The 27283-nt window shown below is 38.8% G+C and overlaps 2 protein-coding genes across 2 annotated transcripts; one reads left to right on the top strand and one right to left on the bottom strand.

Moving 5' to 3' along the window:
• Positions 1–1181: 1181 nt before the first annotated feature.
• Positions 1182–14024, top strand: FASTKD1 (FAST kinase domains 1). Its single transcript, XM_010023406.1, has 14 exons — positions 1182–1516; positions 1794–1862; positions 2881–3006; positions 4158–4553; positions 5715–5825; positions 6655–6786; positions 7780–8266; positions 9012–9126; positions 9741–9869; positions 10624–10755; positions 11503–11616; positions 11888–12029; positions 13038–13152; positions 13935–14024. The coding sequence occupies exons 1-14, from the start codon at positions 1182–1184 to the stop codon at positions 14022–14024; spliced, it is 2493 nt and encodes an 830-aa protein (XP_010021708.1).
• Positions 14025–16971: 2947 nt separating this feature from the next.
• On the bottom strand, positions 16972–25871 carry KLHL41 (kelch-like family member 41). The gene is made up of 6 exons (XM_010023405.1): positions 24617–25871; positions 21729–21886; positions 21529–21636; positions 20511–20696; positions 18563–18709; positions 16972–17618 (listed from the first exon to the last, which is right to left on the bottom strand). Exons 1-6 carry the CDS (start codon positions 25724–25726, stop codon positions 17507–17509), a joined length of 1821 nt encoding a protein of 606 aa, XP_010021707.1. The 5' UTR covers positions 25727–25871; the 3' UTR covers positions 16972–17506.
• Positions 25872–27283: the final 1412 nt, after the last annotated feature.

Raw genomic sequence — 27283 nt, 5'->3', positions numbered from 1 at the left:
CAGCCCCTTTCCCCGCTCCTTCTGAAGCACTTCTGGGTCAAAATCTCCCCGCAGGGAAGAAGGAGGCGGCCCGCAGGCGGGAGCAGGCGGGCTTTCCGCGGAGACCTGGCAGACATGAGGTAGGCCGCTGGTGGTACCCGTGCGACAGGGATAGCCCGCGGCATGCCTGACGAAAACAGGGGATTCTGTCAAACGGGTTAAAAACACTCTTTATCGCGCAAGCAGCTCTCTTCACTCTTAGTTACTTAAATCTTTAGTACTTTTTATACGTGGGAATAGGGGTACCCACGTTTTCTCCTTTGCAGAAGACTTCCTGGCTCACTGTATTTTGTAATGTAGCCTTGAAAATGCTTACTGTGTTTCAACTAATTGTAAGTGATTTTAAAGAATTTTTTGTCCTGGTAGTGTATATTTTGTGAGTACTTTAGAGGTAGTTCTTTAAGTAGATAAATTACATATTTTTAAGTTTCAAAACATCCAACATTTCCTATTGATTCCCTTTTACTATGATATTCGAATTAATTACAATTTAAAATTGTATACACGTGTGTGGTAAATCCCATGCATGTGGAAGGTGTGCACATATAGATCCAAAAGAATCCAGTGATGCCTGCTCAGGAGCTGTTGTCATCTTGCTTCCTTTTACCACCAATGGCTGTATTTTCTGGCAGTTCCCAGACCCCAGTTTGGGATTATGGGACGGCCTAGTGAGAGCAAGCCTTGCTTGACTTAGTCTTGCAGTGCCTGCATGTTAAAAAGCTCTCTTGGTAGTAACATGATAGCACACGTGCCTTTTAAAGTCAGGTTTCTAACTCTGAAAACTTACCAAATGGACTACCTTTTCTTAGTGCTTGTGAGCATGTCAGTGTTTCTTGTTGGGAGCTTCTCTGAGAAGAATCCAGGCTATAGGTTCTTCTCAAGCTTATCTTACTTGGAACATTAAAAGGTAGAAACATTGACTTTTGGCTAGTAGTTATGGCTGTATTTAACTGCTTTGATTCTGTCTCATTACAGGTACCTCAGAATTGAATTCTTAATACAGCAACAGTACAGGATGAAAGAAAAATTATGTTCTGTTTTTCAAATACGTGAGTTTGTTCTTTGTAGCAACATGGTTTACTGTGAAAAGTGAAAGAAGAATCTTTCTGGACACTTTAACAATAGCTGGTAGGCACAGCAAAATGCTTTGTTTGAGGCGGGTTTGCTTGTTTACGCTGAAACATTACCAAGCTCGGGCTCTGAGTAGTGATCTGCTTTTGAGCCAGATAAATAGCTGCACCCATGAAGATGAAGTGTTCAGCCTTGTTGGAAGGAACAAGGCCAGGCTGTCTGAAAAACACGTGGGAGTTGCATTGAATATGCTGTGGCAATTGCAAAAGAAGAGGCCACTTCTCTTAAGGACTAGTGACTATGTAAGAAACCACTCCCAGTTTCTTACCCTTTGCATTTTAGCAGAAAACAAGGTGGAACACATGGAAGATGAGGCCGTAGTGGACACCCTGTATAGTATTCTGAGGTGAGTAGCAGTATGTTGAATTCCACATCTATACATTTTTTTTACTTGGTAATAAAAAGGGGTGGAATTTTGACTAGAAAGCCATCCTATAAGGAGATTGGGAGACTGCTCTGTCCCAGCTTCTGTAATCTAACTGTGTGACGCAGACAACTTGGCGTCCTGTGCCTTGGTTTTTGGGATGCAGACAGAACTGATCTGCTTTGCACTCCCAGTAAATGAATTTATGATTATTGATAACTTTTGAAGAAAACCAAACTATTATGTCTTTCTTCTGAAGGCTCAGTGTTGAAGACCATGATTCTCTAACAGAAGCACTTGTTACAGAAGCATGGAAAAGATTAGAAAGGCAAGTATCATGCAGCAGTGCTATGCTTTGTGAAACGTTTAAGTTGCAAGTGTGATATGCTTCATGTGAGGCTACACAGAGTTCTCAGAGAGTATTTGTAAGATGTTATAAGCATTATGTAAGTTTTTGAAAAGACAGTTGTATTTTTGAAGGTTCTGGAAATCATTTTTATTCATATGGAGGGTTTGAATATTGGTGAATTTAATACTTGCAATATTTAGATACGGCAACAGTGGGGACTGGCACTTAAGTTTTTTAAATATATTGTCTGTGTAGACTTACATGTTTGACATACATTACAGGTTTTAATATTTATGGTTTTATCTCAGTGCTTGCTGTCCAACTCTTAAAAGGGTGTTAGAACCCTGCTCAACTCAATTTTGGTAAAAACCTTTTGTATTAAAGCATCAACATTTTCCCTTAGGATGGGGGGTTTTTTGGTGGTTGTTGTTGGAGTTTTATTGGGTTGTTTTGATTGGGTGTTTGTTTTTTTTTTATTTTGGTTTTGGGTTTTTTTTTGATATTGTAGTTTTAATTCTTTAGTCTCAGGTTAATGGCAGAAGCAAGTGTCAGTCTTGGCACCAGCATCACAGAATTGCCTCTCCCAGCTTAAGTAACACCCGGGGCATCTTGGCAAGTAAATAAATTCTGTGTACCTTGAACACAAAATGACATTCAGGTAATAAATTGCTCACAGGCATTATAGCTATTTCATATCAGTGCTTGAGAATATAATCTTTACAGATTTCTTATGCTGGTCTGGGTAAATGAAGGACTTCTGGTTTTTTTAGAGATTCATGTGCACAATATGCTCTAATATGAAATACCTAGGTGTTTTGCCTAAGTTCAAGGTATCGGTATAGGTGCCCAAATAGAAAATGTTTCGGTATTTTGTTTCCTTGATTTGTAATTTGAGTATAACCTTGTCTTTTATGTAATTGTTGAAGTAGATTCTTGTCTTTAGGTATTTACTAGAAAGAAAAGGTAAATATTCTGTCTGTCTTTGATGTCTTGACAGGCTTAGTTTGCCAGCTCTGTCTAAATTTGCACTGTGTTTATACAAGCAACGCAGACATTTCAGTCCTGTAACTGGTGAAGTAGCTCATATTGTGGATGTGAAACTGGATTCTATACAGGATATAAGGTAGGTGTCAGAATGAAATTGAGTAACAGGAGAAGCAATATGTCACAATTACTGAGCTGTCTTTGCTGGACACTTTCCCTTTTTCTCAGCTGGAGGTTGCTTTTCTTCACTTTGGGGTTTGTGCAAAAGAAGTATTTGTGCATTGATTTTCATGGACAGGTCTGCTTGGGTGAATGCATTTTCCCAATGAATTTTCAAAGAATTTCTTTATAACCATTTTAAACACTTGATTAAAACTGATGTTTTACTTACAGTGGGAAGACAGCAGATAGTGCTTTATCCTGATCCTAATTTTACAGGGGCTTTTTTTAAAACTTAAAGGCTATTGACTAATCAGATGTTTTTCTTCCTTGACATTGATAGTTTTTTTAGTATGACATTGATTTAGTTTACTATTGTGAGTAGCAGTAAGGAGTCTTAAAGCGATGGTATTTTTGTTTATCTTCAGAGCATTTTTTTGGTCAAGCTGAATTAATCAATTCTCTTGCCAGCATGTCCAGTGCATTACCCTAATATTAAAATTACTTAAGCCCCAGGCTGAGTCAAATAAGTCTAAGCTATTTTCTTGCCTGTGTTCCCCCTGGGCCATTATAGCAAAGACTGCTCTTCCTTTTTTCTGCTTTATACAACACCAGCAGCCCCAGCACTTATTTTGGCAGATGTGAGGAGCCTGCTTTTGAAACTCATTGAGTGGGACTGCACTTCTTTACAGAAATTACTCTTTCTGTGGTCATAAATTTTGTTCCCTTAGGAAGGGGTTTTTCCTTTGGGAGTGACAATGACTCTTCTCCCTGTTCTGTCACTTGAGTTGCTTGGGTTTCTTTAGTTTCCATTGAATGGTAAAGATATTTTTGTAAATTTGCATCAGGCAAGTCAGGGTCTTGCCTCAGGCAAATGCTTTCATTGCATACAAGTTTGTGAGGGATGGCTGAAAAATCTCAGTCATTTCAGAAAGTCACCAAAAGCAGAATTTTCACTTTAGTAGGGGAAATGATTTGTGCTCATCTGCGCTAGATGTAAACTTCCATTTTAGGCATAAGTCAGCAACACCCCGACTGATGTTCCTTTCTTTACGTAGTTTATTTCAGAAATCTAACATTTATTACTTGGCATGTTCAATGTGTAAGTGTAAAATCTTTTGAATTTTTTAGGATCTTGTCAGTTTTGATGATCAGCATATCTGATGTTATCTCACAGAGTTTTCGAGATCGGTTACTACACAAGGCTGGACAGCTCTTGGAAGAAAACGAAGTCCACTTCAACTATGCCAAAAGAATACTGCAGTTTCTTCAAAATCTTAAACTGAGATATCATCCATTGCTAGAAAAGTGCAACAAGATTTTCCTTAAAAGTGCCTCCGGTCTTGATATACACAGTATTAATTTTATTTTGGGGCTGTATGAGCAGCTGGGTTTTGACAATGCTGAATTCCGCTTGGTTGCTAAACAGCTGCTGTCTGAAACTATAGATGATTATGATGATCCTGAAACCTTTACAAAATTATTTTGTAATCTTGGGCCTATGGCAGGATCCAAGGTAAGGGAGAGGTAAGCTATTAACAACTTCATCTTATTTATGATATATACATGGTCTTGCACAGAAATTTACTGGTGTTTGGAGGAATGAGCTGAGCATTAGGTTTCCTAGTTGTAACTTTGTAGCAATATATTATTTCATTATGGAAACACTGTTGTAGCAGTTTGCCTTAAAACAGTTGCAGAGAAGGCTGCATGCAGTAATTAAGGTGTGTGTGCATGCTGTTAGGCAAGGCCACCTTGTAGCGCTGTTTCTTAGACTGCGGCCTTCCTTTCACAGTTGATGGTAGTAAAAAACTTTGTCTTGCCCCTGAGTGTGCAGTGGTGTGTGGCTTTCCTTTTTAACACTGGCGGTAGCTGAAACAGTCTTGTCCTATCCCAGTTTGCTGTACATCCTATTCTATATGAAAGGTCATCAGTAGGGAACACTTCAGCATTTATTTAGCAATTAGAGCATAGCATTGTGTGGCAGATTTTTCTCTGCCTGTTTTTCTTGCACTACAAAATCCTCTTTTGGGGTGGTATTAGTCATGGGTCTCTGCAAGCCTGCAGTTTTAAGCAGAATTTGCTGTATTAATTAAAATTAGTCATGTTTTCAGACTTTTTTTCTTGAGCATTTGCTCAATTCAGAGACCTGGGTATGCTGCAAGGCTCTGTTGGTTTTGCCATAGCTGACTAAGTTCCAAAAGCTTTTTCTATATATATTTTTTTAAGTTTGTTTTTTTGTTGTTTTTTTCTTTGTCATTTGTGTTGGGTTTTTTTTAAATGAATCAGTGTCAGGTAGAAAAACTCGTTGGCTTTATATGCCCCAGAACCAGCCCAGCTCATGTTTGGTTCTGTTGTCTGTAGCTTGCTGGTTAATCATGAATTGTTTAGTGTCTTATTGTTCCTTTCCTACTTGCCTACTTTCAGAATTATTGGGCTTGCTGGTTTCTAGCACCAGAGCAATATGCAGTGATGTAACACACATCTCCTTATCTGCGGCATACAGGTCAACTGCTTAGAGGAAGGGTCCACAGAACAAAGGTTTCTAGTTTGGGGGAATTTGTTTTCCTGTATTTCCTGAAATAGCCTATTGTTTTTTTCTCTCCTAGACAAAGAAAATGGCTCCGGTCTTCACTGCAGATTTTAAACTGCTTTTCATTGGAAAATATCTTTTCTTTTCTTCTTCAGGTTGTTAGCAACTGTAGAGTGCATGGCAGACAAATTCAGTGGTTACCAAGTATTGCTAATACTGAAGGCGATGCAGAAAATGAAATGCAGAAATGCTCATCTACTCAAAAAGTAATCTTTTTTTGATACTACTAAGAAGTTCTATTCTCTAGGTAAAGTCCTATCCAGGAGATCCTATTACTGATGTGAATTGTGTCTTCAAAAGTCATTGTGCCCTATTTTGAGCTATTAAGTCTTGTGTCTTTAAGAACCCGGGCCAGATTTTCGCAGTTGTGAACTGAACATCATTTAAAGGGAGAGGTAGTGTCTGGCATACAATGAAGGGAAAAGCAGTTGAGGTTTTGGGCATAGAAGATGTAGCCGCAGATATGTCACAAATGCAGCAGAGTTACATGCCGGTTGCGAGCAATATCTAGATTAAGTGTAGTTGTGTGAACCACATGGATTCTTGGAAGAAGAAGAACAAGTAGTATTGTGGAGCAGGGTGGTATTAAAGGGAGGACCAGGTGAATTCGTGCTTTTTCTCATTGAATCTCACTGTCTAAAGAAGTTCTTAAGGTATTATCTTTCCTTACAAAGCCCCTCTTGCAGATCTAGACCAACATAGCTGTAGCAACCACTATTGCATAAGTGAGTACAGCAGTGCTGAGGCTGGTGATGTTGTTCCAGTTTATCCCATTCCTGGTCCACTGAATTCAACTGACTGTAAAATCTGCACATAAATTATTAGAGTGAAGTAGCTGTTTTGCTGTGATGAGGGCTTTAATTTTGCAATTCAGTAAGTGGAGACTTAGTGAACGTTGTCAGAACTGGGGTGGAGAGGAGTCCAGGTGTGCACAACCCTCCACTTAGGTACTGTGTATCGCAGGACACCCCTTCTTTATGTGCAATATCTTGTGTATATCATAACACCGTGTTATCTATTTCTGTTTGCATTCAGAATGGCTTCTGTTCTGCATAAACACTTGGATAGCTATCATGTGTTACAGCTGGTAAAGTTAACACAGTACTTGGTGGCATTGCATTGCCAAAATTTAGAGCTGATGGCCAAACTAAAAGAGTTACTATTTGGGTAAGTGTGTATTCTTGGAAATGTAGCTATTTAAGCAATAAATAATTGTCTACTTAATATCTTAAATAATAAGATAAGATGTTAAATTGTTTTGTTTCTATAAAATATGAAGAAGTTTAGTTGTATTTGATCTATTAAATGTGTAAATCAGAGGATAGGAAGTGGATATTTTCTTGAATATAGACCCAATAGTATCTGCTGAGAGATATGACATCTTTTAAAAATGGATTTTTTTGCCCCTCACCTGTTGGCCATTGCAATTTAATGACATTGAACAGGAGATTTTGATTGGTACTTTATAGGAAGTGTAGGTGTTAATGTCTTCTATGATGTTTGAAGAAACAGGTAATGAAAAATATACAGTAAGAATTGCTTTGGTTGGGACAAGTGGAAGTGTGAAGCAGAAGTACTCTTCTTTAGATTGAAGAACTGTTTAGTTAGTTCTCAGGCTTGAACAGTTGCAATACAGAAAGGGAAACTGTTTCTGGAACTGTGGGAGAAGAGATCTGCCACTGTTGGTACCATTGCTCGGTCTCCATAGGAATGCTGTACACATTATGTATAGATGATGCCTTCGTGTTCCTCAGGCACCTCAGAACCTGGTGCTCCCCAGGACAGAAATCACAGAATTATTCAGGCCCAGAAACCCACAAATTCCCTTAACAAAGATGCACCTTCTGCTCTTGCTAAGGATTTCTGTGTTTATCAGTAACACTGGAAGCCTCACCAGCTGACCGAGATGCTCCCTTGTCTTCTCTCCTTTGTCAGTTTTGAATAAATTAGAAATAAGATGTTAATCTCAATGAAAAAAGATGGTAGTGACAGTGTGATTTTCTACCATGTCATTAATATTTTACTTATTTTATATTCAAAGTGCTTTGACACACGTCAGATTTGATTTTTAAAATAGAATTTTCATGTACGTAATTTATTTGGGTTTTTTAAAACATTTGCACACTGTCGGTACTGATTTTATTTCTGTCTATCTTCCAGTTGTTTAAAATCTAGTGTCATACCTGCTGATACTGCTGCAATAATTCGTGTTCTGGCCATGCTTCCTTCCTTTCAAGTGGAGGAGATCACTATAAACAAAGCAGCAGCAGTTCTGCCTCAGTTCAGTCTCCATCATTTGAATTGCATTGCTACAGCTCTTGTCAAGTGGAATCATTATGACCAGTTGCACTGGCAAAACAGTTCTGAGCTATGTGTAAAGCTTCTGCAAAAACTAAATGACTGTGGGTTGCAGAGGCTTCAGAAAGCCAACAACCTAAATGTTCTGTTGGAAGAACTTATGCATGTGAATGGAGAGTGGTTAGAAGAAGTCATCAGCGAGGAGACTATGGCCACGTGTCAACGCTTGATAGACCAGATAACATGGGCAAATGTATTACCATTGTCATGTTTTCTCATAAAAACAAACTACCGTTGTCCTTCGTTACTTGATAGAATAGCTTCTGTGACTGCTGAGAACATAGACAAGGTACAACAGTTTTTCTTTCTATCTACTCTAAGGTATTCAGTAAGAAAGGACAGGTTAGTAGTTAATGTTTCAGAGCACAGTCCACACAGTGTTTCTAAGAGTTCTCTTCGGTGTGCCTGATTTGGAGCTCATCTTTTCCCATGTTCACGCAAAGCTGTTTTGCTTCCGTGTGTATTATTTTGCATGTGCTTCACTTTTGTTTTTCTGTCTTATTTTATTGATCAGTCAGTATTAGGTCAACCATAAACCTTTGCATTCAGCTTTACATTTGACCATCTGAAATAATTTGGTTTTTAACTTCTTAACACGTAGTCATATCACATGGTATATATTTTTGCATTGCTAATTCTTGTGGGGATTTCCTCAAAAGTCTGTCTTTTTGCTCAGAATTGCTGTGTTTTCTTGCTATATTTTCTTTGTTTCCTCCTCAATCTGGTATTTGTATAGATCTTTGATTTTGTTCTATGACAGTTTATTTTCTTTAAGAGAATTTAATGGAGGACCTTTTTGAAAGCTTCTTAAAGTCTTAAGTATACAGAAACACTTGGATCATCTACATGAAATAGATTTTGAGGTTTAGCCAATATTTTTCTCGAGGAAAAGTTGACAGAAAATGAATCTAGAAAATAGTTCATCTAGTCTTAGATCTTGCACTTCTAAATTAATTATAAAACCATTTTTTATTATAAAGCAATATTAAGATATTTTTTCAATGATTTGATTAGGATGTCTTTTTTTTTCCCAGATCCACCCCTCTGAAATCTATTTTATTCTCTTCCTTTTCTCTGCTCTGAATTATGACCCTCCTGCCAATGAAGAGTTCTTTGAGAGTTGTATCCAACATCTTACTTCTAACTTGAGTAAGTGCATTAGACAAAGATATTGTGGCACCAAATAAATCAGTGTCATTGCAAGTTATTATTTGTACTGAATAAAACTGGGAACAGAATGGCATTATTCTGTGTCTGTATGTTACTACTAATACTCTGCCCATAGGGGTTAAACCACGACAAAGACTCAATGTACGCTTCTGTTGGGCTTTTAGCTTTATTTCACCCTTTAAAAATTACTGTTGCTAAGAGACTAGCAGGGTGTCTTGAGCATAGTAAAAAACAAGTGAAAATCCTGATTATTTCACTGTGCTGTTATTGGGTAGAATTGTTGTGGTGTTCCCCAAGGAATCATCATCTGGGGACAGGATACATTTTGTGATTCATCACAAGGAAATGGCTAAGTTGTAGAGGAAATGTGTAGAGGCTTTTTTTTTTTTTTTTAAATTTAAATTATTGGTGATACAGCCTCATAAACTGTGAAGATTATTTTCTACTGATATATTTTAACCTGCCTGTGTGTGCACTGAGTACGTTAAAAAAGAAACCTCTGTTATTTGGGAGGCCAGCAGGGGTGGGGGGCATTGCTAATCTTTTCAACTTCATGTCATGTGTTAATATGGATTTCTGGCTGTTTTTTAAAGGTTGTTTTGAAACTCACCACTTGGTGCTACTTGGTCATGTTTTGGCAGTGGCTGGTTATTTTCCTCCAGTTCTGATAACAAGGATATTTAATGTTTCTTTCCTAAGCCAATTGGATGCTCAGCTTGAAGGTACGTATCTAGCTCTCTGATGTATTTAATTATGTAGCATTTGGCATGAAATGGAATTGTGCACCTGCATATGGCTTTAAGAAGTAGAATTACTCTTTAAACAATTATTTTTACTGCAAAGACTCCCTTATTTAATCCAGTCATTTTTTCAGTGCTAAAAGGGAAGGAATGAACAAAAATTTGTGCTTTGTTTTGGAAGTACAAACTTGTACTGCAGATGAGGGAAGCTCATTTAAAACAAATTTGATAGTCAACTTATTGCATTCAGTATTTAATAAGTCTTCAATTTTATTGGAAATAAAATTACCCGAGTGTGGTGTTTATTGTTAGAAATAGTCACAAAGCTCAAGAAATAATGTGGAATTCTTGTTTGCGAGAAATGAGTCCTACCATCATCTCTAAATAAGAGACTGAGTGTTTGTTTCCTTCCTGCCTACCTGTATGTTGTTCACTATCAATGTACTGTTGCTATTTTTATTTCAACAACTTCATTAAGAGTTAAATGACAGAAAAGAATTTAAATTACTTCTTACTTCTGTTTTGCTTTGGTTCCTAATATTGAGCAAAAGCGTATTTCTCATTTTTTTCCTCAGGGATTTTGAGAACCTTTTTAAGATTCTGCAGCATGAATTTTATAAATGCCATAGTATACAGATATTTGCATTTCTAGTAAAGAGTTTGGAGGTAGCCATTTAGTTCAGTGTGTTGAAATGTTTACATTTTGGTTCACACCTTTTTATTTTGTTTGGCTCAGTTCTGCCTAATCCCCTAAAGAAGAGGGTCCACATGCACCTCATGAAGTTGAACAGAGCAGTCTGCCTGGAATGCCCGGAGTTTCACATCCCTTGGTTTCATGAGCGCTACTGCCAACGTATCTTTCATAGCCGTAAGTCAGTTAGGAGAGGAAAAGCTGCCCTTGTTACTAGGAATAGTCTGTTTTTAACAGTCTGCTAGACACTTCTGCCTGTTGACACTAGCACACAATAGAAGCTCAGGAAGGCACACCCCACTCTGCTGAGGATGTGTTATTAAAGGTGAACATTTTGCTGTCTCCTTTTGAACTCCCTGCTGCCATCTTCCTCAGAAGAATCAAGATCCATCAAGGATGAGAGATGAAGAAGTAGGTGTGACCAAGTATACCAGCTGAGATCTTTAAAAATAGTCATCAGTCCAGAAAACCCATCTAATGCAAATGCAGTATCTCCTCCACTAATTCTCATGATCTGCCTTGCTACCCATCAAACTCAGCTGCTTCATCTCTGAGACTGAAGATGTTTAATGGAGCAAGGGAAGTGACAGATAGTGTGGTGTGCCTGTAATAGAATAAGTAAATATCATTTAGGCAAACAATCCAACAGGTGAAACCTGAAACTAAAATGTTTGTAATTTGTGAATGGGAAAAATCCTGGGATGGAAAGTCTGGATTTGAAATTCATGCTTAATAGGCACTTGCCAATTTCCACCCAAAAGATGATGACATCATTTCTGAATTATGGTGGAATAACACCAGCGATCTGTGGAAAAGCTTTAATTCAGTAGGCTGGCTGTCAAAAATGCAGTGTCACAAAGTGCTATTTTCAGAACTTTGGCTGTGGCAGTTTTGATGTATGAATTCTTTATTTTGTCTTTGCAGGCAGTAGCCGAATAAATCCGCTGCGACAGCATGTTCACAGAATGCTGGCAGAGATCTTAGGAGGGAGCCATTATGCAAGAATATCTGTTCTCACACCATACTACTATGAAATAGGTGAGAAGTTAGTCCTTTGGGGATTGTTGTGGAGAACTCTGGTACCATTTTTATCACCAAGATTAGGAAGCCCCTGGGCATGTGGCCACAAGATACTGCAAAGAAGAAATTGCTATACAAGATGTAGTTTCTAAAATGTTCTGCATAATATAAATAATGTTTGGTATCTCTAATTATGGTTATCACTTAATTTTTCTTGAGGTAAACACTGTACAGATAAATTATTTCACTTTTTTGGGTCAGTAAACAGGTTTGTTGTGCTTTCTTGCAGATTTTGAGTGCATTCTAGATGAAAATAAAAAGCCTCTTTCCTATATGGCTCAGACTATATCTTTGGATGATACAGAGGGAACGCATTTGAGACGTGACTTCAAAGATGAAGGGAGAAAGGCTTTGCCACCAGGAGCTCAGAGGTTAGTACATCGAATTCTCCACATTAGCTCCTCCAAGCTTCCAAGTTTAGATCAAGTTTAGACCAGTTTTTTGGTGCTTATGTCCTGAACAGTTGCTGCAATCACTGGGCTATTTAGTTTTCTGTTCCCTTTTCCAAAACCTTAGGAGGTACAGCCTTCCTGTGTGTGGTGGGTTGACCCCAGCCAGTAACTTAAGCTCTCACCCAGCTGCTCGTTCACTCCGTTGCCGTGTGATGGGGGAGAGAGTCGAGGGGTCAAAAGTGAAGGTGAAAAAAACCCCAAATCTGGGTTGCAATTGAGAGAGTTTAGTAAGTGAAAAGAAGAAAAAGGGAAAACAATTGATGCAAATGCAGTCACTTGCCACCAGCAGACCAGTGCCACAGCAATGGCTACTTTGGAAAAAATCCCCTCCCTGCTTTATTGCTAAGCATGATGTTATGGAGGGGAATAATTGCTTTGGCCAGTTGAGGTTTCAACTGTGTCCCCTTCCAAGCTCTTGCCAACACTAGTATATTCACTCTGGGTGCAGAGCGAGAAACAGAAAATGCCTTGATGCTGTGCAAGTTCTCTTCAGCAACAGCCAAAATACTTGTGTGTTATCAACATGGTTGTGGGCTGCTGTGAAGAGAAGTAACTCCATCCCAGACAGACCCAGTAAACTAGGGCATACAGGGTGTTCTTGCAGTGTGTTTCATGAGGTTGGAATACTGTTTTATCCCACCACCACATCAAATGTAAGCTTTGAAAATGCTGGTTAGCTGGTTTTGCCATTTGAACAAAAACAGATGCAGGGAAGAAATGCTTTTTCTAAATCATGTGAAGTTCAAGTCTCTCTTGATAAATATGAGGAAAATGTTTTGTCTGGTTTCAGGGAGTTGTTTATTTTCTATGAATTGTTAGGTTTATCTAGTAGTACTCTTGCTGCAGCTATCAATACTGAACTAGAAATACCACTTCTTGCTATTCAGGTCAGACCTGAAAGTAAATGCACACTTTTATTGTTTGCAGAATTGCTTTGGAATTTCTTGATTCAAAAGCTTTTAGCAAAGATTCATGTCACCTGAAAGGAGAACCTGTGGTGAAGAAACGACACCTGGAAATGCTGGGGTACCGGGTAGTTCAGGTGAGCAGTCAGCATGGTTTTATGTCCTTTCGGAGTTGTATCAATAGTGCAGGTTGATACATTTCCCTTTCAACAGATTTAAAGATGGTTTTAATAGTTAAAAGCACTGGAAAAAGATGGAACGTATTCTCCTTGAGTGATAGACAGTTAAGGCAGCTGCAAGATGGGGTATGGAAGCTGTCTGCCTGCCGCAGCGATAGTGCTGGGACAGGCGAGGCTAGTGGCCAGAGATAATTCACAGCCACCAGCACAGAAATGTTTGGGTAATGGAAGCTCATGAATACAGATCCTCCTGTATACGTAATTACTCACCTACTCTAATTTTAGCTAGAATCCTTCTTTAAGCTTAAGTTTGGCTGTTTTAACAGGGTAATAATCTTTTCTTATATTGCCCTGACAGTAAATGTTATGCTACCGATACACCATTCCAGTTTGATATATTAACATTAGAAACTATGGTGACCTGGGATTCTTCTCTTGATTTGGGTTTCAAAAGTGGGAGGTGTTGTAATGGAGTTGTCATAGCCTGTGTTGTGTGGGCATCTGCTTTACATCTCTGCAACGGTGCTGCTTTTTGGAAGCTAACTGACTGTACTTACATGAAGAAGAATCTTATATTGTGATATTTAATCTTTTCAGTATTAGAATAAGCCTAGCTTTTAAAAAGACATAGGTGATAAAATATGAAGAACAACAGATACCAGAGAGCCTTTTCTTTGCTGTAAGATGGTATGTGGCTTATACCAATGTTAACACTCAGAATGTATGATTCTGTTCTACAGATTCCTCACTTTGAATGGAATTCTATGGGTCTGTCAACAAAAGCTGAACAGGTAGAATATCTGAGAAAGCATCTATATGGAATACAGTGATGTCAGACATGCAGTGAGAAGTACTTTTTTTTTTACAAACACTTTCTGTACCATTAAACGTCTTGTAATCCTGGAATACTTAATTTCAAAGATCTCTTTATCTATGAGTCAGCTGGACCAGGGCTTGCCATGGGGCATCAACTGGGTGTCAAGACATATAATCCTCAATTCATTAGGGATTGCAAAAGGTAGGTCACAACAGGCATGAAGATGTGATAAGGATGCTCAAAATCTCCCATTTTCTGGAAGCTATTCTTTAAAAGTACATAAATCTGTGACAGTTCTGCCATAAAATTACATTATTTTCTCCTAAATAAATAGCACAGGGGCTTCGCCAGGCATTAAAACTGTCCAAAGAAAATGTTAGAAATACACTTGACTGTGAGAGGAGGCAGCAGATCTACTGGAAACTATGCCTGCCCTCCAGCATGTGACAGAATGAGCAATAGGGATCAAACAGTTTCTGTACTGTGAAACTGAGAAACTGAAATGCAGATTTGCTAAGAATAGGCCTGCTATTACAGCCATTCTGTTTCCATCCTCCAGAACAGAGGTACTGTGGGTGACTGTGTTGGGGGAGGGTGTTGTGCAGTGAGGAACCTCCAGCTGCTTCGCCCACCCTGTGATGTGGTGTGTATGTCTGGAGCCTTCTGGAACACCTTCACATACTTGAAAGACAGACTAGTTCTAGAGGTCTGGCAAACCCTTGAAATACCTGCACTTAAATGCAGCTGAGATACCTGAAAGGTTTATACAAGATAAAGAGCAAAAAATGCTTATGTCAGACATAGGCGTTTAATAGCAACTGGATAGTTCATGAAATTTAGCATTATGGCATTATGCATTGGACCTGCCCTTGCTAATAGAAATAAACCAAAATTAGACAAACCAGCTAACCTGCCTGGTCTGTAAATAAGATAATGTACAAATGAGCAAAATTAGACTGAAAATTGAAACCCAAGAATCAAGACCAAGAAAAGTCTTCATAGTGGCAACCACCTTGGTTACTGGTGGTGAGAAACACTGCTGATTTATTTATCATGTTTGAAAACCATCTGCCAGTTTCCAGCTTCCTGTGACTGAGCCTAGCCAGTGTTTGTGTCAGGAGGCATGAAATACTGAGATGTAGAAGGAAACAGTTGGAATATCCAGGAGAGTGTTCACTGTAGAGCAGTAACTGCAGTGTGGCCATACTTCTGCAAATCAGCCCATTTTCAAAGGCAGCCATGTTGTGACTACAGCTGTGTCCGTCTCCTTCACACACACAATGTATGCATGTTTTCCCTTTTTAGTAGAAACAATAGACGTACTTTTTACCACTTCATTGGAAACCTGGCAGAGGTAAGCAACTACATTCTGAACTGATCATTCTGCACCTGGCTGTCACTTTTTTTTACTACTCAGTAGTAGAAGAAAATACTTTTATTGACTGAACACAAATCAGGACACTAGTGAAAAGCCAAGAAAAAAACAACAGAATGGATCTAAGCTGCAAGGAGCTTTCCTCCCAAGGCAGCCCTCACATTTGTGGAATGACTGAAAGAAGCAGTAGATGGCTGTCTGCTTATGGTCTCAAAAAGACAAGGGCTCCAAGATGTAGAAGACGAGTGCTTTGAGGAAACATCATTGAAGGCACAACACAGAAAAAGACTATATGCACATTATGTTGTGTATAAAATGGAGCACAAAATCATAAATACTGGTTAGGATCTCAGAAGGGTGGGCTGCAAGTCAAAGGTCTCTTGCATGACCTAGCTTCTGTACAGATGGCCTTCAAGTAGCAACTCTGGAGCATAAGAAAGGTGGCAGTGGTTGTATTGAAGCGATCAGTCACAAGTGGTTATGGGTTTGAGCTGAACCCTGCTTTTCAGGTATCTGTCAGTCATGCTGTGCCAAGCCAGAATCCTCAAGTCATGTATGGATGAAGTTATGAGTCTTCACAATGGGAAGAGGATTAAAACTTGCTATGATTGATTGGATTCAGAAAGATCATCTAAGAAAACCACAATGTCAGAGCATTTCAGTAAAATATGCTGCTTTTGATCCTTCGCAGTCATTCTTTCTAAACTAAATCAGCAAGTGTTAGAGCAGGTGCGCTGGTGTAAGCCAGTGATTTAACTGGAGCCAATGAAAAGATGCTAAGAACAGCTGAAGATTTGGGTAGTAAAGAGGAAAACAGGACACATGTCCCCCACATTGATCAAGTACCAGTCCACAGTAACATACTGAAAGGAGCTATGATGGCTGTGCTTTTACCACATTACCCTCTGTCTCCTAGGAAGGCAACGCAAGGGGTCATTTGGTAATTGGAATTGCTATTCAGTCAGGTGCGGTGGGTTGCTTTTCCAGTTTTCCTACTGTGCCAGTTGTAATAAGATTTAGATTTATGACATCCTTTAGATTTATGACACCCACTTTATTAAATAGAGAAATCCTTCAGAGATCCTCTGTAGAAATGGTGGGCATGATCTACTTTAAGGAAACCAAGTGCTCTGTTTTGGTCAAAGGCTGTACTAAGCAATCCGTGTCCTGTTGATATGACTGATGTTGAGCTGACCACTGAAAGAGACACCATCAAGTGATACTTTCATAGTTTTAAAAACAAAGTTTAATAATTGTTAAAATTTTCAACATCAAAATGCATCAACTCTTTATTAGATGAAAAAGTCCTCTCTGTTGTGTTTGCTCATGATCAATTCTTCTAGGACTTTTTCATGAATTCTTGTTAATGGCCTCAGATCTCTGAGAAAAACTTCCATAAAATATTTGCTTTGGAAATAAATATAAAAGCATAAAAAAGTGGAAAATCCTTGTTACCAGAAGCTTAAACAGTAGATGAGACAGTAGAGCTGTTAACCTTGTGACATCTGCTCTTTTCCTCTTGTCTGGCTACACTGCTCTCTTTGGCTGAGATTGGCATCTCTTAGGCCATGCGGTCTTAGGCCACTTTTCAATATGCAACTTCATTCCAGGCTAAATTATTGTTAGAAGGCTCTAATGAAAATACGTTTCAAGATATGGCTGAAGAATGCAGGATTTACATATGTTGCAGAGGGGGAAAATCAGGCTGTACAAACAGCCATTGAGAATAACATGAGCTGCCTACTAGTTGTATTTAACTTAACAGTTAATTCATGGGCATTGTTTGGAGGATATATCCTGGATTGTCTGAGCATAAGGAAGTCTAATTAGTTTAACTGGGAATTCCACAGAGTGAAAAATGGAGTTCTCTCTGAAATCTTCATTTATTCTAATCAACATTAATCAGAATTCTTCAGGACTTCAAACGTTGGCAAAAATTCAGTTGTTGGTTAGCTAGTAAATATCTTAAGACTTGGACAGACAGATGAACTGTTTAACAGTCAACAGTATAACTAGTATGCTGCTACAAAACTCTGTACAATTTGGGGACATTTCCATGCAAAAAAACCAGAAGAGCCTATCAAAACTCCCTCGCCATATCCCATTTTCCAGCATTTTGTTTACAGTTTTGATAACTTGAAGAGGTTTAAGCGAGTGGCCAGACAGGAGGCTCCAGTAGCATATCGGATCTCTTTCAGTATGCCAATCCATTCCTTCTTTTCATCATCATACCTGGGTTTAACAAAATGAGGTCAGAATATAACTTCTTAAAATTTGGGTTTGATACTTCATCACACACAGAATCACAGAATGGTTTGGGTTGGAAAGGACCTTGAGATCATCCAGTTCCAACCCCTCTGCCATGGGCAGGGACACCTCACACTAGACCATGTCACCCACAAAATACATGAAATGGAGGACAGTCCACATGTAAAGGCTTGTAGCAACCGTCTGCTAAAAGATGGCACAAAAAGCTGCTTTTGTTCTCTAGAACTGTTCTTGCACATGTGAGTTGTCCTTTTCCTGGTCCCTAAAGCTTGTTGCTGGCCTGTCATGCTTCTTTAATTACTCCTACAAAAGCTTTCTCCTTATCATAAGTATCCCTTCTGAATTCCTTCAGGTTCTTATATACGAAGATACTTTTTCTGGGAATCCTTCCTATCCTTCTGCCAGTTAAACTCCTGAATCTACCTTAGCAACTGAAGAGTCACAGCCAAAGTGTGATGTTTCATCACTGCCACTGAGATATAGATTAGAAAAAAAGACCTAGGAGATAGGCATTTCTGATTCTCTTGGAACAATTACTCATTTGACTAGAGACATGAACATGTACAAACCCTTGTGTACAGAGGCTTTTCTGCAAAAGAATATCACGAAACAGAGAATATTTTCTTAATGGTACCCTTACAAGGCTAAGCCTGCCAAGAGATAAGGCAACTTACTCTTTTAAAGAGTAAAGAATCTGAAGATCATGACTCAGACTGTTCGAATTATTGGTAGGCAGAAGTAATTATTAGATCCAAATCTCATATTTATCTCTTATTTTCTGACAAACATCTCTATCTTTCAAGAAGTGCTTTGCAACCTGTGCTATGGTTCATTTCCAGAGTTAAATGGAAAACCTCTATTTTAGCTACAGCTTTCCACCAGGAAAACGTGATTAAAGTTAAACTTACTTCCATATGTCAGTGACTTCATTGGGCGCAAATTCTTTAGATTCAAGCTGAATCATTGCAAAGCCTCCAATAGCATACAGAGCTCCACTTAAGGCAACTAAACTGATGGAACTTCTCTCCTGGGGAAATTCAGGCATTATCTCCCACCTGAGGAAAAGAAAAACCTAAGTTAAAGACATGACAAATATTCTACACTGAATGAATTAAAATACACCTCTGGGTGACATAAATCCAGGTGCCAAGGGCGGCTTTGAGTGAATGGTTTAGTAAAAGGAAACAAATCTGGCATTTAGCGGCAGTTCCAGTATCTCCATCCCCACAGGGACTTCCCACAAGTCTTAAGTGATGGAATTGCATCGCGATGACATCTCCACTGCAAGAGTCCACTTGCAGGTTGCTTGGACCTATCATTAGCAAGCATGTGTTATACAGATGTTTTGTTTCCCAGCTACTCTCATTTTTCCCGTATAGTTTCCAAAATGCATATCCATTTCAAGTGGCATTGACATAACCATTTGAGTTTAAAAAAAGTCACTGGAGCTCATTAGCATCATTTCAAGTTTTCTGCCAGTTCACACCTAGGAACATATAAACCATACGGACATCCCGCTGCTGGATAATGTCAAAATCAAAACTGATAGGCTAATTGGTCTCTCTCACTTGCATGACTTGGCTGTAACAAACCAGAGTAAACCAAGGCAAGAACCTGCAGATTTTTCAGACCACAAACAGTACGTGTTTCTGAACAATGGAACAGAAGACTGTGCCCAACATCATGGTAACGATGTGACCTTTGCTTTCTATAGAAGCTGTAAAGTCCAAAGTTCCCTCAGAATTACTTCTTGCATAATTCACATTTTGTATTGTTAAATTTTACAAGCAAGTCTCTTTGGGATAGCATACAGTTAAGTTAAAGCTTTGGTTGTGAGGTTGATGGCTGCAATGGCACCTGTCAGTGAGGACAGCACAGCCACGTGTTTATATACAATAGAAGTGCTTACTGATAAAATAAAGGAGCATCCAGGACCATTTACAAGTCTGAGCTATCATAAAAAAGCTTTACTGATATTATCTGAAATGAAAGTTTTTAAGTCAGATGATAGGAAGGAAAAGTAACAAAAATAACAAAAAGCAAAATTAAGAGTAGAAAGACATAGATACAGAGGGTATAAACTCCCAGAAAATCACAAACATTTGAGGGATGCTGACTGCAAAAGATCTGTGTTGTGAGGAAGAGCAGTGGAAAGTATCTGGACCAAGTAAGTGAGCTAATTCCAGGTGTAACTTACTCTTTTTGCCATTACTTTCTCTTTACAGTAATTCAGAACATGCGCTTAAAAGTGAAAGTCTTCCTAGATTTTTCATATTAAATAAATAAGCAGAATTATCTGCCCGTCAGTAACTAGTAGTAAGTGGTATTTGCTGTGACAAGTGGCGTGAACAGCAAGACATCATGAGGCCATATACGTGAAGGACATTCAGCTAGTCCTGCTCAGGGACCTGATTTCTCTTGTTGGAGTTTCATGTTCAGTGCCAGTACTGCTTCATCTAGATTGTGTGGCCCTTTCCCATCTCTCCCACTTCCCCCTGTTAAGCCAGCACATCCGGCATAATACGGCTGTGTGGTCAGTGAGATTGGGAAAGTAATCAGACTTAAAAAACCCCAAGTTTAGAGAATGGGTTATTTTTTGCTGCATGAGCTCTTTGATCTTGTTTACAATACAGCTGTACTAGCATAGAACATGCACATGGGGGCAGGAAAAATGGCCAGAGATACTGGTTCTTTAAGCTGCTACTGCCATTGCTATAGATGTGAATATAGACCATGTGTCTCAGTGCAGCTACAGGCACCTGAACACCTTTGTGACTCTTAGCTCAGGGCTCCTAAAAGTGGTTTTACCTAGATGGTAAAACCCTTGCTTAAAAATAGCTTGAATGTTGTACTCACTTATTGGTGGTCAGATCAAAAGCTTCAACAGATGCAGTAAGGCCTTCTTCAGTGACACCACCTGCAATGACAATCTTGCCTTTATGGATAGCTGTTCCAAACATTGAGCGAGCCACTTTCATTGGAGCCAGATCTCTCCAGTCTCCTTTCTTGGGATTGTATACAAACAGCCTATTAGTACATTTCCTGGGGAGGAAAAAGAAAACCTGTATTCATTTCTAATGAACTTTTGTCTTGTTCCAAGCGAGACCTAGTTGAGGTGGATTGTGTGGATTTAGTATCACACCTTTCTCCTCGCAATGAGATCCTTTCTTGTATCTAATCTGGGAATCTTTGCATGTCTACAAAGCACTAATCACATCCATAGAACTAAATTGAATGTTAAATGCTGCTTACACAGGGCAGCAGTTGTACCTTACAGGAGAAAGACAACATCCTCTGCTAGTGTATTCTATTCTGATGGGTTTGTGGAGAGATGTATGACAAAGGTTACACAAGAAAGATTATGCTGCTGGTTTTGGCTGATTTGACAAGCTTGTATCTTAAACATTCCCTATACAAACACTGAAAAATTACCACCACATGTTCAGTGTGAGTGAAAACTTTGATTTTCCTAATATTATACCTATTAAGGTATAACAAGCATCACACATCAGAAAATTATAGAGAAATTGATACTGTAATTCCATGACACCTAAATATTTCTGTCTGGAAGGAAGTAATACTTTCAGTGAGAGTCCTCATAACTATATATTACTAATATGTCTGCAATGTAAGTAAAATTTGCCTTGGAATAGTAGGGTCATTATAATAACTAGTTGGGATTACAATTTACATGCAATTTTTCCTTGTAATGAAAAAGATACCCTATGTACCATAACATGTTCCCCTCTGCCAAAATGTTAGCAGCCTTAATCCAGAGATGTAAAAAAGGGCAACTCTTACTTCTGAGTGTGAGAACATACAAAGCTCAACCAAGTAACATTATAAACTGTCATGAAAAGGCTTAGAGACTCACTTATCATCAGTTTTTCCACCAAGACAATATATCAGTCCATTGTTTGAGATAGTAGCATGGCCATATACTTTGATGGGTAGTTTTTTGATCTCACCCCATTTCATCGCACTGGAACAAGAAGAGTATCACCGTTAGGCTCTTTCAGCTAACAACGAGCTAGTTACATGTCCTCAGTGGAAAGAATTAAATTATAAACATACACAGGATCATAGCACAATCCTGAATCTAGAGACTCCTCTGTGCGAAGATCCTTGCCTGCAATTACATAGATCTTGCTGTCTGACTCTCCCAGTCCGAAGAGACACCTGGCTGATGGCAGTGGAGGAAGGGCAACCCACTCACCAGCGATGCTATCCAGCTGAAAGAGCATTAGAACAGGAAGTGTTAGGGAAGGCAAATAGTAAAAATCCACACAATGAATATTATTCCACAAAATTTATCTAACAGCAATCAGTGTCCCTGAACAGCTCATCTGCTTGCCTAAACAATCTACCCTTCCCTCAGTGCAGCTAGTGATGACGACTTCTACCCAACTCTGCTTCATGGTGCTGAGACACAGCAGAGTCAATGCCACACAGCTCTCTCTGCATCTGGTTACCTTCACTCACCCTCATACAGTTTCTTTGCCCCTTTATTGAATTCTTCTTGCTTCTTTAAAGATCCTTCACTCTGAGTTCCCTATCACATGTTGGAAAGAACAAATTGTTCTTCTTCCTGCCTGAAGAAAGCAGGCACTCCTGCTATTCCACAACTACGCATTTAGCCGGTTGTGCTCATTGCTGCAACGAGAGATGCCAGACATCTCACGCCATTCTTAATCATCAGCAAATGGCACAGATGTTTCTTCTGCAACCCCTACAGCAAAAGATACAGTGTTTCATCACAAGTAACCCTCAAAAGCTCCTGAGATCTCTGAAGGTACAATGAATAAAGACTTCACTCCTAAGCAAAAAAGGCAGGCAGTGCAGCTGCCTTGGCAATACATTGATGTCATCCCTACTGAAGTACTCCCACGGCTGTCTCAATTCACATTCAGTATGCTGAAAACACCTAAGGAGAAGCAGCAGCAGGAGGACAGAAGAAAAAGCAAACAAACGAAACAAAACAGAGTTTTCCTAGAACTGTGGTGCTCAATTTTTGTTTTGATCTGAGAACTTGCAATTGAACTTGAATGCTCTCTAACATTCAAAAGAGTATCATCTTCTCTCTTCTACTGCATATAGATTTGCTTCATGATGTGCAGGAAGGGAAAGTAAAATGCAAGTTTGCATGAATATAGAGGCATTTAATAGAAAGCAAGAGAATGTTCAGTCAAAGTAATCAGGTCTGGGTTTAGCTCTGTGACAGCCTTTTCCAGATGTATGTTCCACAGTCAAAGTCTCCATGCTAAAATGCCTCTCTCAGATTTGATAGACCACTCCTATTGGACAGCAAGTTTTATTGCAACAGTGAAATTTAGTTCATGGACATGGATTGCCCCAGCAGCTGTATCTGGGTGGCATAATGAGAAGATGTACCTGTCACAGATCACAGCATGCTAGTTAATCAGAAGACGTATCTACTGATACTGGCATAAACTAGTCATGCATTTTTGAGGCAGTGGCAGCCTTGTTTTCTCCTGGGTTGCTACCAAATAAAATGGTAACAGGTGCTTCACTGGTGGAGCAAGGGAGATCAGCGAGTGAAAATTGGTTTGGCACCACTTTAGCATTTTAGAGGGAACGCGGGTAATGCAGACAACTATTTTAACTATAGGCAGTAGCAGCAGCAAGCAAGCTTGAAGATGACAAGCAAGAGGTCAGGATTTCAGGAAATGGATATAGACGTATAAACTAGGATTCTGAAGACTCCATCAATTTTTAATATCAGTCTTCAAATTCAGTTTTTCAGAGGCCACTTTCTAGTAGCCTGAGACATGGACTGTTTATTTCTAGATTATATTATGACATCGTATTATGCTATGACATCAACACAGTATTTCTATTAGAATAATATTTCTGTAACAACGTTTGCACTTCAGTGATCAGTGTTTCACACCTACCTAAGGAAATGAAACAGTGCTAATCCCTCTCTAGCAAACTAAGACTTCCCTCTCATAGATACAATAAACGCCTGAAACCAACTCTTTCACTGTGTGTGAAATTGTAGTGAGCCATACTCCTATAAACACTTAATATTTGCATTTTTTAATATGTGAAGGCTTTAAAATTCCATCACTGCTTATCATTCTGCTTTATATCATATTGAAACAGGACCTACTTTCATTCTCTTAGGCCAATGTGCCTAAAGACAGGACATGGACAGCAGCATATTGCATAATTTATTAGGAGATAGTTTATCCCCCCAAGCATGTAGGCAGGAAGCTCAAACCACACCAGGTTATGGTGTACGCATGCCAGATTGTATTCTTGTTAGTTTTTCTGCAACATGTTGTGGAAGTTACAGTTTGTATTAATCAGCCTTATATTTATACAGACTAACAAAGATACAGAATTATGCTTTTGGTTGAAAGATGGTATTTAGTGTACTGCCATTGACAGTTTGCCAAGAAAACAACCTTCTAACGCTAAATTCTGTATTTTTAGAATGCCCTCCTGTTTCCAATGTAGATGCGACAAAAGGACTTCTGGAATTTTATTGACAAAAGTGGCATTTAAAATACGCACGTTACTGCTGTCACAAAAGTAGTTCAGATGCAAAAAAAAGAAAGACATCTCATTAGGTCTAAAGCAGCAAAGCACTCGGCTTTCATAGAAGTTAACGGGAATTCACAAAAGGTGTTTTACAAAAGTATTACTAGGCTTAAATTTAGGCATCTGTACCATGAAAAATCTGGGCCTTAAAACAATGAGGGCTAGTTCCTAGATACAATACACTAACCCTTTTCATCTCTTCTCAGATCTCACCAGGGGCTGATCTTGAAAGAGAAGATGCAAGTCCCTTAGTTTTGTTTATCTGAGACAGGAATAGCTCTTTACAGACACTGCTCTCCACTGACTGTACAGAGAGACTAAACAACTCGCATAGACTCAGAATACCTTTCAGTAACTCTAAGCACCTATTTTTGCACCAGTTATGAAGCTTATACCTGGAAGAAGTATGACTGGAAAGGCTGATCCTTGTTCTCCTCTTCCACATACAGTCCTCCAACAATGTAGACCTGATTTTGTTTGGTGACTATACTGGAATGGTTTCTGGGAATCTGCTCTGCCAGGGCTGCTAGGTAGCATTCGTTTTCAAGAGGATCATAAGCTACTGCAGCAGTGTCATTAACCAGAAGAATTAGGTCTTTGACAAACATGCCATGCCTGGGAAGGTCATTCAGGTAGCCAGGCAGTAAATCTTCATCTCCCACATCGCCATTCACCTCCCCTTTCGCTGACTTTTCTGTACTTTTGCTAGAGTCAGGCAGTTTTCCAGCAAAAGCATCCTTAATAATCTTTACTTTTTTCTGGAGGTCCGAGTTGCTTTTGATTATATCATCCTTCTCAACATGTTCTTTGAAATATTTTTCTGGCATAAGACGAAAACGTATGCAGTCAAAAATTTCCCCCAGGCTCTTTACTCTGTTCTCCTTATCTGTTCGGACCCATTTCATTACCGCTTCAAATACCAGTTCTTCCTTCTCTACGTTTAAGCTGTCAGGTGAAATAACTGAGATAAGTTCATGCGGCGCAAGCTGCATGAAGTCCTCCTCTTTGCAGATCTGCACAAAGTGATCTGAAACAAAATCACGGGCAGAAAATGCAAGTCTTGGGCAGTCAAGCAGAACGCCTAATCGAAGGATGGCCAGACAGTTACCAACAGCAAGCCTCTTCTGAAGGTAGGAGACACACACAGTGAATACAGAAGGGATCTGAAAGCGACTGGCCAAAGCAAAAATATCTTGCACGTTAGAATCATTAAGATCAATACTTGCTGAATAAAGGTATTTGACAATCATATCCAGGATGTTGGGGTCAACATTCTCTAGAACCACCTCTTTCTTTTTCTCTTCATTTTGCTCGGATAAGAAGTACTCACGAAAATAAGGGCTACATGCCGACAGAATCAATCTGTGGCAAGGTAGGCTTCTGTCACCAGCTTTTAGAGAGCAGTCTACAAACTTCTTCTCTTCGAGGAGTTCCTTGAGGCCATCCTGAAGAAGGGTGGATTGGTAAAGTCTGAGCTCTTCAGTGAGTTCCCTTTGGGAATCCATTTCGCAAATACTTGGGAAAGGGGAGGGAGCAGAAAGCTTTAGCTGTTGTCTGCCCAAAGGTCTGTCTGTAAAAAAGGCAGACCAATGTGCTTTGCCCTGCCTGAAGCCTCTGCAATTTAATCTCACTAACTAAATATAGGTACATACTCTTACAGGTCGGAATTTAGGATGGCTGGTTTGGAAAAACAGAGCTGCTCTCGCAGCTGTCAAAGAGTGAAAGAAGCAACTGTTGCTTTTAGTTGCTATGGTCAGGTTTTGCCATCATGCTCCACACTGAATCAATGAGATTACGTGCAATGTAAGAAATTACTTGAGACGAGTAAGGACAGCAGAATGTGACCCTCAGTAAGACAGCTATGAGCAAGATTGTAAATATATGTGTTACCAAATATTCTGAAACAGAAATATTGTTAATCAAGTTGTCAGCTGCAATTACTGTTCAGTTTGTTTCCGAGTTGTTTAATACATAAAGATACTAAAAATCTCCAGAACTTTGCATCAATTATCTATGCTTTAGAATTGTTTTTTTACATACACATATCACAGATGCGATTTCTTCAGATATTGATAATAAGACTTTGAAATTCATTCTGAGCTTCTTCTTCATATCCATTTGGTTGTATTTATTTGTAAACAAACTCCTACTATTCAGACATAAAAGATGCATTATTCAGGTAAAGTTCTGCTTTCAAAAATAATTTAAAATTAAGTCTCCACACCTCTTCATAAACATCATTCTTCATTTCAGATACTCTGGACATTATCAATCCTTTTAAATTTCACTGTACTAGAAATGGTGCTAACTGCTATTAAACTGAACCAAAACTAGTACATAGGAACAGTAGAACAGAGAATAAAAAACTTGTAATTCACCAAGTTAACATTATTTAGCAGATGTGTAATTTAAAAAACCAGAAAGAAAAATCTGAATTTAAACTAAAAAAGCCCAAAATCAGACAAGTAATTTGAAAAGTGAATGTGAATTTAGAAAAAATATGCCTATGTTGAACATTTCACGATTTAGACTGGGAACAATTAGATTTTTATTTAAAGATGGTAATACAGAACCAAAACAAATTTGAAATTGTAAGTTGTTTAACATACCTTCATGAAGGACTGTGCTTTGCCCATACAAAGATTGCTTTTCACTCATATGGTAAAATGGTCTTTAAAAGTAATAGAAACAGGATCAAAACACAACTGTTTGAATGCAAAATCAACAGCAGGGTATAACATTATCAAAGTTTATTGAAATAGTGATTGCTTTTCAACAGAGGTGGTATTTCACTAAAACACATACCTTGAAAGACTTTTGACAAACACCACAATTACATTCACACCACAGTTACTTTACTATTAACAGTCAGCTGCTAAAACAACAGCTGATAGAAGGGCTCATTTGACTTTTTCCACTTATAGAAAATAGCGCAGAGGTCTTATCTCACCAGAAAACGTAACAGCTGCATCTTCCTTTAAACAATAAATGACTCATTTCTCTCTAATACATAGCATCATAAAGGTCTAATGACTCAGACACAGAACCTATTTGCGTGTGCA

This window comes from Nestor notabilis, unplaced genomic scaffold (assembly GCF_000696875.1).
Source record: "Nestor notabilis isolate BGI_N333 unplaced genomic scaffold, ASM69687v1 scaffold31851, whole genome shotgun sequence".
Taxonomy (NCBI): Eukaryota; Metazoa; Chordata; class Aves; order Psittaciformes; family Psittacidae; genus Nestor; species Nestor notabilis.
Note: the sequence above shows the minus strand (reverse complement) of the source record. Positions and strands in the feature narration are given on the sequence as shown.

Bases quoted from the DNA above. Each gene is read 5' to 3' on its own strand.
- FASTKD1 (XM_010023406.1), top strand. From the start codon at position 1,182: ATGCTTTGTTTGAGGCGGGTTTGCTTGTTTACGCTGAAACATTACCAA. The intron at 1,517-1,793 runs GTGAGTAGCAGT...TTTCTTCTGAAG, and splicing joins ACCCTGTATAGTATTCTGAG to GCTCAGTGTTGAAGACCATG. The intron at 3,007-4,157 runs GTAGGTGTCAGA...TGAATTTTTTAG, and splicing joins GATTCTATACAGGATATAAG to GATCTTGTCAGTTTTGATGA.
- KLHL41 (XM_010023405.1), bottom strand. From the start codon at position 25,726: ATGGATTCCCAAAGGGAACTCACTGAAGAGCTCAGACTTTACCAATCC. The intron at 21,637-21,728 runs GTATGTTTATAA...TTCTTGTTCCAG, and splicing joins GGATTGTGCTATGATCCTGT to TGCGATGAAATGGGGTGAGA. The intron at 18,710-20,510 runs GTGAGTACAACA...TCTTTTCCTCAG, and splicing joins TTTGATCTGACCACCAATAA to GTGGGAGATAATGCCTGAAT.